General features: G+C 64.1%; 2 protein-coding genes across 7 annotated transcripts in view; one reads left to right on the top strand and one right to left on the bottom strand.

The window, feature by feature from the left end:
• Positions 1-3517, bottom strand: part of FCSK (fucose kinase) — a 7591-nt gene extending 4074 nt beyond the window's left edge. For 4 of the 5 annotated variants that reach the window (XR_014886158.1, XR_014886159.1, XM_085235056.1 and 1 more), the window contains exons 1-14: positions 3371-3517; positions 3142-3296; positions 3020-3070; positions 2821-2946; positions 2668-2740; positions 2179-2276; positions 1896-1976; positions 1668-1787; positions 1345-1486; positions 1026-1153; positions 851-952; positions 445-615; positions 306-373; positions 1-148 (exon numbers count right to left, since the gene is read on the bottom strand). The exon at positions 1-148 is cut by the window's left edge and continues 220 nt beyond it. Coding sequence is in view for 3 of the 5 variants with exons in the window: in XM_085235056.1 (XP_085091182.1) it covers positions 1-148; positions 306-373; positions 445-615; positions 851-952; positions 1026-1153; positions 1345-1486; positions 1668-1787; positions 1896-1976; positions 2179-2276; positions 2668-2740; positions 2821-2946; positions 3020-3070; positions 3142-3296; positions 3371-3446 (1539 nt within the window). In the remaining 2 variants the exon portion in view is untranslated. The remainder of the gene's footprint in view (positions 149-305; positions 374-444; positions 616-850; positions 953-1025; positions 1154-1344; positions 1487-1667; positions 1788-1895; positions 1977-2178; positions 2277-2667; positions 2741-2820; positions 2947-3019; positions 3071-3141; positions 3297-3370) is intronic. The other variant, XM_085235057.1, reaches the window with a different exon arrangement.
• Positions 3518-4139: 622 nt separating this feature from the next.
• Positions 4140-10432, top strand: ST3GAL2 (ST3 beta-galactoside alpha-2,3-sialyltransferase 2). 2 transcript variants are annotated; one of them, XM_085235073.1, is made up of 8 exons: positions 4140-4318; positions 6469-6638; positions 6747-7154; positions 7299-7492; positions 7808-7987; positions 8155-8200; positions 8326-8445; positions 8531-10432. In XM_085235073.1, the coding sequence occupies exons 3-8, from the start codon at positions 6819-6821 to the stop codon at positions 8702-8704; spliced, it is 1050 nt and encodes a 349-aa protein (XP_085091199.1). In that variant the 5' UTR covers positions 4140-4318; positions 6469-6638; positions 6747-6818; the 3' UTR covers positions 8705-10432. The 2 variants fall into 2 exon arrangements, with proteins under 2 accessions (XP_085091199.1, XP_085091200.1); XM_085235074.1 differs by having other exon boundaries at positions 4143-4300.
• The last annotated feature ends 89 nt before the right edge of the window (positions 10433-10521 follow it).

Below are 10521 nucleotides of genomic sequence, written 5' to 3'. Positions count from 1 at the left end.
CAACCGGTCGCCCGATGCTGCTGGGGCCAGCAGCCACAGCACATCCTCCAGCCCCAGCGCCTCGGAAGCGTGCAGCACTGGGAAGAGCCGGGCGCTTAGCAGGCAGCGGTCTTTCTGCGGTGTCTCAGCATCCCAGAGGTCCCCTTTGCTGGTGGAGGGAGAGCCCATCAGCACCACCCCAAGGACCGAGGGAAGGTGGGGTGCAGGAAGGGAAGGGTGGCCACCATGGCTCTCACTGCAGATTCTGAGGTCTGAGGTGCTATGGAGCCAGGTCCCCCGTTCCATCCAGGCATGTTAGTACCTACCGTATGCCCGTCCGATGAAAAAACTCTGCCCAGGGGATGTTCAAGTAGGTGGCCTCTTCAGCAGGACTCTGAGGGGACACGTGGGGGGTGGTTACTCCCCAGCTTTGCAGAGCCCCGTGCCACCTCGCTGTCCCCGCACCTGCCAGTCGTCGAGGCGGCCGGTGAGCGTGAAGACGCGGCAGGGCAGGTCACGCAGACGGACATGGTGGCCCTGCAGGACCACATCACGCAGGGGACAGCCCTGCAGCGCCGATGAGGAGCCTACGGTGAGGCCCGTGAGGAGGCAGCCAGGACCGATCTCCAGAGGGCCCTGCAGAGGAAGCAGTGGGATCCTGAGTGGCACGGCCAGCCCCACATCAGAGCCAGGCCAGGAGACGTGCTGTGGTCAGCAAAAGCCCCAGTCTTCAGGAAGGGACATTCCAGCACTGACAGCAGGGAAGGTGACAGCCAGCAGTGTCCCCAGCACCATCCGAAGGGCAGATGTCCCAAATGTCACAGCAGTGAGTCCCTGCTGTGAGCACCAAACTCCTTCAGGTCCCACATACCTGGAGGTGACAGTGCTGGATGACGCTGCCGGCCGCCAGCCGAACGGCTCCTTCCAGCAGGCAGTTGGTGACCGAGGAGCCGTCCTCCAGGAGCAAGGGTTGCTGTCGGGGGGATGGGCACATGGAGTAACCCCCCAAAAAACACGTGAGCAAATCTGGGGCTGGAGAGACCTACGTCCACGTGGGAATGGGCTGTTTTGCAGAAGTGAAGGTGGCTGGTGGAGCTGGGCAAGAGGGTCAGGCTACAGATGTGGTCACTTGCAGCCGTGGTCAAGTAGTCATAGGATGCATCGGGAATGCAGGCTGTGGGGAGGCAGGAAAGCAGTCAGCACTGACCACAATCTCGGGGCAAGGAGATGCTCCCAGCCTCCCCAGCACTCCTCCTTGCTTCCCTGAGAGGCAGCTGGGGACCATGACCCCCACATTTCTCCCCACAGAGGGAGCTGAAAATCAGGGACAGGTCACTTGCAGGTGCCCACCACAGCATTGCTCACCCATGCTCAGAGGGAAGGCACGGAGAGCTGTCCAGAGCACGGAGCGGGCACTCCTCACGCTGGCATCACCACCGCCCTTCACAAAATCCTCCTCCGTCATCCCCCCCGCCATGCTCAGCACAATGTCAAAGAAAAGGGAGAGCTGGGGACAGAAGGGACAACCTGGGTGCTGCTGGGCCACCTGGTGCAGCCACCCCAACTCCCACTCTACTGCTGGATGCTGCCCTCCTGCACTCAAATCTGACAGCACAGGGACAAAGAGGCGCACCCAGCACCAGCACCCACAGGATGAGGGGTCCCATCACTCTAGGCGGGGGTGTCACCTGGATGGGTGGTGCCCCCGAGTCCAGCCCCATGTAGGTGCAGGCATCCAAGGGAGGGATGACGTGGGTGGCCAGAAGCTGCTCGGCGGCGCTCGAGGAGAAGAAAACCACCCCACAGACCTGTGAGGGCACAGTGGGGCTGAGGCTGTGCTGTCCCATCCCCCGGAGGGGTGAGTGGTCACGGTGACAGAAGGGATGGAGCTGGCAGAGCTGTGGGTAGTGACATACCAGTGGGACAGTGCCGTCAGGCCCTGCGCACTGCTGGATCTGAGCTTCTGTGCCTTTGTAGATGATGTCACGTACCAGGCCCTGGGAGCAAGAAGATTCCAATGAGCTCTTCGGGCTGCCCCAAACCAAGCAGCCACAGCAGGGACAGGACCCATGCATCCACAGGACCATAGGGGCAGGGACACCAGGGACAAGCACAAATCCAACTGACTGCAAATCCCCTGCTCATCCAAGGGGGGCTCCAGGCTGGTGTCACTGCTTGGATGTGGGAGCTGTTACCGACCTGCTCATCAACAAGGTACACCCCATGGTTCCTCGCATACGCCTGGCTGCCGGGCACTGCAATCACTCGGACTCCTTGGAAGCCTTCCCAGTCAATCTCTGGAGACAGAGACAGAGATCAGTGCCCTGAGCTCCACGCACTGCAGCAGCACTCAGCCTGGGCCACCGGAACAGGTTGCCCAAGGAGGCTGTGGATGCCCCATCCCTGCAAGCATTCAAGGCCAGGCTGGATGTGGCTCTGGGCAGCCCGGGCTGCTGGTTGGCGACCTGCTCACAGCAGGGGTTGGAACTGGATGAACACTGTGGTCCTTTTCAACCCAGGCCATTCTGTGATTCTATGAAACTACATACACCGGGCATCCCCCTGCTATCCCAGCTCCCAGCGGGTGGCTCAGAAGCCCGCTCAACACCACCCACAGCCACACCATGGGGACGTGGCCAAGGCCGAACCGGCTGCGCTGCTGCCAGCCCTGCAGGATGCAGCCCTCACCTGGCACGGAGGGCACGCTGAGCAGCATGTCAGTGCTGCAGACCCACACGCCCGGCGGGGAGCCCACGCAGAGCTGTGGAAGGAAGGGCGGTGAAGACGGGGCCGGCGCTCAGCCACACGCTGGCAGCGCCGGGGGTCCCGCCGCTCGCCCACCCGCCGCGTGACGGTGCCCAGCAGGCTGTCCAGGTTGCACACCGGCGCTTCGGCCTCGGCGCGGTGCCGCTCGGCGGGCAGGCAGGTGAAGGCCCGGCCGCAGTCGTCGAAAGAGAACTCGCGGCCCTGCGGGGACGGGCGGGGTGAGGCGGCGCTGGCTGCGGCGCGGGGCTGAGGGTCGGGGGGCTCGGCTCCGCACCGTGTGCAGGATGAGGATGCGGGCCTCCTTCAGCGCGTCGGCGCTCACCACCTGTGGGGCACGGCGCTCAGCGGGGCCGGGGGGCGGCGGGCGGGGGTTGAGCCGCCATCCCCGGCCCTCACCGTGCATCCCGCGCGGGCGCTCAGGTGCTCGGCCGCCACCAGCACGGCGTTCAGCGTGGCCCCGCCGCTCCCCACGCCCGCCCACGGATCCTCCAGCGCCAGGACGAGGACGGGCCGCCGGCCCAGGGCCCCCCGCCGCCGCCGCAGCTCCAGCTCTGCGAATGAGAAGTGCGGCTCGAAGGCCGGGCTCGCCCGGCCCCGCTTTCCCTCGCCCGGCCCCGCCGCCTGCCTCGCTGCAGAGCCGCCACGCCGCCGCCCCGCCGGCAGGTGAGGACGATCGCGGTCCACTCGACGCCGGCCGCCATGATGGCGGCGCCGCGGGGGCTGACGGGAGTCGTAGTGCGCCGCCGCGCTGCCCGGCGGCTCGAAGAGCGGGGCGCCGGACTACAGCTCCCAGCGTGCACCGCGGCAGGGCGCCTTAAAGGCACAGAGTCCCGTTTCCGTGCGCGGCCAAGAGCGGGGCTCGGGGATGTGGGGGGAAGTTCTGCCTCCGCGTGGCTCTCAGACACCCCGCAGTGCGGCTGTGCCCGCCGGGATTGGCCCCGGGGCTGCCCTGTGCCTGCGCGGGAGGGGAGGCAGAGGGGCACCGGGATGGGAAGGGGGCTGAGTGTGGGGATGGGCACGAGGTAGGGCAGCGAGGTGGGCGTGGGGATGGGTACAGGGACGGACATCGATGTGGGCATCGTGGCGGTCACAGAGCTGAGCACTGGGATGGATGTGGGCATGGGTACCAGAGTGGGCATGGGGCTGGGCATCGGATGGGCACGGCGCTGGGCACGAAGGTGGGTACGGAGATGGGCATGGAGATAGGCAGCAGGATAGCCACCGGGATAGGTACCATCCCATGGGTACCACGGGTACCGGGACGGGCACCGGGATGGGCACGGGGCTGTGGAACGGGAAAGGCAAGGGGATGGGCACCCGGCCCCGCCGTGCTGCCCCCGCGGCGGCCCCACTCTCCTCCTACAAGTCCCACAACCCCGTACGGACTACATCTCCCAGCCTGCCGAGCCCACCCCCCCCCGCACGGCGCGGCACGGCCCGGCCCCGCACGGCGCGGAGCGGAGCGGAGGGCGCGGCGCGGTGCGGGGGGCGGCGGCGGCGGCGGCGGAGGGGCCCGGAGGCTCCCGGCGGTGGGGCCGGGCCGGAGCGGAGCGAGGTGCGGTGGAGGCGGCGGGTATGGCCCCAAGGGGGGAAAGGGGGGAGGGGGTGTCGGCTGCGGGGTGCGGGAGATCGGGGGGACGATGGGCGCCGGGAGGATGCGGTGGTACCGGGGGTGGGCGCGTGGGTGCACAGCGAGCCTCGGGGGTGCGGGATGGGGGCGCCCAGGGGGAGTCCCGGGGATGCGTGGGTTTGGGGCAGCGGGGGAATGTGGGGCGGCGGTGCGCTGTGTCCCCCGTTGGGGTGGTGGGACGGGGGGGTGTGGGAATGGAGCGGCGTCACGGGGACGGCGGTGTCACCCGGCGGTGCCCTCTCGGTCTGCAAGGCACGGGGCGAGCAGTGGTCCTGGAGTGCGGGGCCCGGCCTTTCTGGGTGACCCCAGCCAGGGGACGTGTATACGTTGGGATACATAGACAGGAAACTCTTGTTTTTCGCACCGGGTTGGCTGACGTGTGAATGGGGCTTCGCAGCAACCCCCAAAACCGGTCAGAAAGCAGCGTGCTGCCAGGACGGCATTGCTCCGGGTGGCCCCAGCAAGGAGCTGAGCTCACAGCGCTAATCTAGCTAATTAACAACATGCGAGCGCTCCCGGAGCGGCCGAACAGCCCAAAATGGGGTCGGCGGTGGCAGCGTTGGACGGGGCCGTTCTGCACGTACCGCGCTGGGAAGCGGCAGGGCGGTCCGCCCGGCTGCTGGGAGCGGAATGTTGGCGGCGCGGGCCAGGAGCTCTCCGACAGCCCGAATTCCTGCCTGTCTGGAGGAGGCTCCCAGCCTCATTGCCGAGCAGCGAGGCCGACGGGGCGGCCGGAAACCTCATGGAAAATAGGGCCCGGAGCCGTTTCTTCAGCGTAGAGAAAGCCCTCTCCTCCCCAGCGTTGCCAGCTTTGCTCCCCGTGTGCACCTCCACCCCCACACTGCTCCCCCAGGCTGGCTGCTCGTGTGCCCATCTTGGTGCTCCTGCACATATTTTCCCAGTGAGGCAACCGGTGTGGATGGAACAGGAGCAGGCTTGCCACTGGGGAGCTGGGCACGGGGATGGCAGCCTGGGAGGGTGAGACGGAAAGGCGGCCGGGAGGAGATGGAGGGGAGGAGGAGATGGAGGTGCTGAGCCCCAGCTCTGAGCAGTTGCTGATTTTTCCAGGCTTGGCTGCAGGGATGTGGTTTGATGGGCTCCAGCCTGCTGGTACCCAAGCTGGTGGCTTGGTGAGACCAAAACTGGTAGGAGTCAACCTGGTGGGACCTGAGCTGGTGACTTGGTAGAACCCAACCCCGTGGTACCCAAATTGGTGGCTCGGTGGAACTTGACCTTATAAAACCTGACCTGGTAGTATCAAAGCTGGTGGTTCATTGGGACCCAACCTGGTGGGACCTGATCTAGTTACTTGGTTGGACTCAACCCCATGGCACCTGACCTTGGGAGGCCCAAACTGATTGATAGAATCCAACCCAATGGGACCCAACCCAGCAGCTTGCTGGGACTTCACTTAGTGGGACCTGATCACGTTACTTGGTAGGACCCAGCCCTATGATAGCCAACTTGGTGGCTCGGTGAGACCTGAGCTTGTAGGACCTGACTTGGTGGGTCACTGGGACCCAACCTGGTGAGACCTGATGCGGTGAATCGGTGGGACCCAACCCCATGGCACCAACTTGGTGGCTTGGTGGAGCCTGACCCAATAGGAGCTGATATCCCACCTTGAGCCTCTCTTGGGGGAGCCGATGAGCACCTGGAGGTGCTGAGGATCCAGACTGGATGGGGCTGTGTGTCTATGTGTGTGCCCTCCGTGCAGGGCTTGGGGCTGGCTGGGCTGGCTGGTCTCTTCTGACCCCAAACCATTGCAAGCACCTTTGTGAGGACACGTGCCCCCACCATGCAGGCATACTGACCCCCCTGCAGCTCCTACTGGGGAACTGCTGGCAGCAGGCGGGGCAGGCAGGATGTGCCTCGTGTTCTGGTTTCCTTCCTCTTGCCATGCAGATGGATACGTCATGGTTGGTGACTAATTGGAGCGGGATACCGCCAGCACCCTCCCAGTTTTCCAACAAGCTGCGGGGCGCTTGTTGCCCTTGAAGTTTTTGTGGGGAGCAGCCCAGGGGTGGCGGGGTTTTTGGGGCAGGATCCTCTTTGCTTTTGCTGTCCCTTAACCGATGTCCTTTCCGCTCCAGGCTGTTGTCACTGACGTGTCCCCAGCACAGGATGATGAGTGTCACCACAACCCGGAACCAGCAGGGGACGGCTCCCCGAGCCCACGGGGCCACCGGCACGCGGAGCTACGGCTGAGCCCGGCGTGCCGAGCCGCGCCGAGCCAGGCGGATGGAAAGCTGCAGCCCGGCAGGTAGGGACGCTCCAACCCACCCACAGCGGTGCCAAGCCTCCCAGTCAGCACAGCATCACGGGGGGCTGCACGCCCAGCCGTGCTGACCGGCGGCTCCGCGCCCCACAGGGAGCCCCGCGCCCACCCCGCGCCCCAGCCTTATGCCCGGGGAGCGGCGCCAAGCCTGCCTGCCCGCCCACCATGAAGTGCTCGCTGCGCGTCTGCTTCCTCTCCACCGCCTTCCTCCTCATCTTCGTCATGTCGGTGCTATTCACCTACTCCCACCACAGCATCGCCTACCTGGACCCCGGCGGGCTGGGCGGCATCCACCGGGTGAAGCTGGTGCCCGGTTATGCCGGTGTGCGGCGGCTGAGCCACGGCGTGCCGTACCCCAAGGGCTGTGCGTGCCTCCGCTGCCCCGAGGATGCTGCCGCCGCCACCGCCGCCTGGTTTGACAGCCGCTACGACGGCGCTGTGTCCCCGGTGTGGACCAAGGAGAACATGGAGCTGCCGCCAGACGTGCAGCGGTGGTGGATGGTGAGCGATGGGGGATGCTGTGGGATCTCCGTTGCTTCTGGGAGAATAACTAACCCCGGGACCCCACGCTGCAGGCTGTTCTGGGCGGCTGCCGCTGCCGTGCACACAACAAGGTCCCCCACCGCGCTCCTTCTCACCCTGCAGATGCTGCAGCCCCAGTTCAAGTCCCACAACACGCAGGAGGTGCTGAACAAGCTCTTCCAGATCGTGCCAGGGGAGAACCCTTACCGCTGGCGCGACCCGCGCCGCTGCCGGCGCTGCGCTGTGGTCGGCAACTCAGGCAACCTGCGTGGCTCCGGCTATGGGCACGAGATTGATGGGCACGACTTCATCATGAGGTGAGGGCAGGGAACCTTTCCATCAGCACCTGGCCGGGGGGGCTGTGTGTCCCCTCTGTGTGTGTCCCCTCTGTGTGTGTCCCCTCTGTGTGTGTCCCCAGTGCCCAGCTCTGCCAGAGGGTGGTGAGGCACTGTTCACAGGTTGCCCAAGGAGGCTGTGGATGCCCCATCCCTGCAGGCATTCAAGGCCAGGCTGGATGTGGCTCTGGGCAGCCTGGGCTGCTGGTTGGTGACCTGCACACAGCAGGGGGTTGGAACCAGATGATCAGTGTGGTCCTTTTCAACTCAGGCCATTCTGTGGCTCTCTGTCCCCAGGATGAACCAGGCACCCACGGTGGGCTTTGAGGGGGACGTGGGCAGCCGGACCACGCACCACTTCATGTACCCTGAGAGCGCCAAGAACCTGCCTGCCAACGTCAGCTTTGTGCTGGTGCCCTTCAAAACCTTGGACCTGCTCTGGATCGCCAGCGCCCTCTCCACTGGCCAGATCAGGTTGTAAGTAGCCGGTGGCCGTGCATAGAGGTGCCATCGCCCTGGGAACTGTTCTGGGAGTGGTGAAGTCACGGCCGTAGCTTGGTGGCTTTCTCCCCATCTCCACTATCCCTGTGTTAACGTAGCCACAGCCATGATTGCCCACCCACCCCTCTGCTTCCTTCCTCCAGCACCTACGCGCCCGTGAAGCCTTTTCTGCGTGTGGACAAGGAGAAGGTGAGAGCAGCACTGCGCTCCTCAGCACCCTCTTAACCCCACACCTCTCCCGGTGCTGCCAGGCACACGGCCCCAGGGAAACGCAGTGCTCAGCATCCTCCCTCCATCCCCCACCCCGGGTTCAGGTACAGATCTACAACCCTGCCTTCTTCAAGTACATCCACGACCGCTGGACGGAGCACCACGGGCGCTACCCCTCCACCGGCATGCTGGTGCTCTTCTTTGCCCTCCACGTCTGCGACGAGGTGGGTGACAACGTGGGGATGCAGCACCCGGCCCCGTATCACACAGGGGCTGGTGGTAATCGTGATGCCAACCCTCACCTCACAGGTGAACGTCTTCGGGTTCGGCGCCGACAGCCGGGGCAATTGGCACCACTACTGGGAGAACAACCGCTACGCCGGCGAGTTCCGCAAGACCGGGGTGCACGATGCCGACTTCGAGGCACACATCATCGACATGCTGGCCAAAACCAGCAGGATTGAGGTCTACCGGGGTAATTAACTGAGGGCCGGTGGCCGCGTGTCCTCCAGCTCCTCACCCCAGCACTGCCAGAGCTGCCCCAGCTGCTGTTGGGTGCTGGCAGCCGATGGGGTTCTGAGCTCTCGGCAGACTTTGTGTGGTTTGGGGAGTTTTGACTTGATGTTGTTAGTATTAAGGAACCCGCTTCAGCCGAGTGAGGATTTGTAGACGTCGCCAGCGACCAGCCGGCCAGGGGAGCGCCGGACTTGTAACTCTTACAGTCAAACCAAATGCTGCTCTTTTTAAAACAAGAACAAAAAAAAACATACAAAAGCCCCCAAACCCGGCGACTTTGGGGAGAGCTCGAGCCCGGGATGAGGGCAGGGTGACAATCAGCAGCAGGCCGGGTCAGCTCCCCAACAGCAGGACACAAAGTGGCCGCTGCTCTGTCCTTCCGTCGGAGGTTTTCTCCCCCTTTGCTTCTCCCGTCCCTCTATGGCTCTCGGGAAGGGGTCCGGACTCTCGTGGTCCTCTCGGTCAGATGCTCCCCGTGTTGTGTCGGGGAGTGGGATAGGAGGGATTTGGGAGGGCAGGGAGGGGGGCAAAAGGCAGCTGAGAAACCCGAGCGCCTGGTGCAGGTGACAGCGCGGTAAGGCACAGATGCGTGCGCCCATCCCTCGCCATCTGGGCTCCCCTTCGCCTCGGGGACAGGAGCAGGTTAGGATAGCTTTAGCAGGTGAGTGAAACACAGCCGGGGGGGTCATTTCTTATTTCCCTTTTGCTACAGACAGACAGCTCTGGCCAGAAGCTGCAATCCCAAAGCGCGTGGTGTTGGGGGACAGTGGCTCGGTGTGGGGCTGAGGTGCTGGAAGCTGCAGCAATGACCGAGGGGTGATGCGCAGGGCTTGGGGGCGAACTGCCCTTTTCTGTTTGGCTTCTCTGTACGTTTCTCTGCTTTGGGAGTGTTTTCTTTTTTGAGGTTTCTCTCTGCGGTCGCGAGACACCAGGTCTGTGCTGTGCCTGCTGCTGGGGGCCCCACGGCAGCCCCCGAGGCGGCAGTGTGATGGGGAGCCCCAGCCCACACCTTTCCACCGCCTCGGGTTGGTGTTGCCTTCTTCTTCTGGGGGAAGAAAACCACAAAAATCACACAACCACAAGCAACAACGAGTGCCTTGACTATCTGCCGCCGGCTGCGCTGCCCTGCGAGCACGGGGGGTCGGGATGCACACAGCAGCATTCCCAGCCCCCCTTCCTCCTGGGAGGGTCAGCATTGCCCGGGCACCCCTGGCACTGGGCCGTGCCCACACCTCTCCCACTCCAGGTCAGACAATCCCGAGCCCACCGGCAGCACCCGATAACGATTTTTCGGCTGATTTCCTTCCCCCCTCAACCCCACCCCGACTCTTTTTATTATTATTATTGTTGTTGTTGTTATTATTATTATTTAAACTGTCCCAACACGAGGACTCACGACCACTCCTGTTTCTGCGCAGAGCGGCCGGCGGGCGCACGCACGAGCATGCTGCACGGCCCGCGGGCACTGCGCCTACGAGCACCACTGTACTGTACATAGAGGAGGTGTAGGCAGAGGCTGTGGGCACTGGGGGGAGGGGGTTTGGTTTTGGGGAGAAACCGAGGTTTTGGGTAATCCCCATCGCGGGGTGAGGCGGCCCCACAGCCTCTGCGGATGTGGGTACTTCTGCACACAACTGTCTTAAAACAATTTGGTTGGGTTTTTTTTTTTAAGTCAATAAAAACCATGCATCTGGACGGCTCTGTGTTCTTCCATCCTGATCCAAGGACAGCCACGGGGCACAGGCAGCGGTAGGGATGCACCAGCAGTCCTATCCCCACCAGGA

The sequence above is a fragment of the Meleagris gallopavo genome, chromosome 13 (assembly GCF_905368555.1).
Source record: "Meleagris gallopavo chromosome 13, MGAL_WU_HG_1.1, whole genome shotgun sequence".
Taxonomy (NCBI): Eukaryota; Metazoa; Chordata; class Aves; order Galliformes; family Phasianidae; genus Meleagris; species Meleagris gallopavo.
The sequence above is the reverse complement of the archived record's forward strand: the minus strand, read 5'-3'. Positions and strand labels throughout refer to the sequence as shown.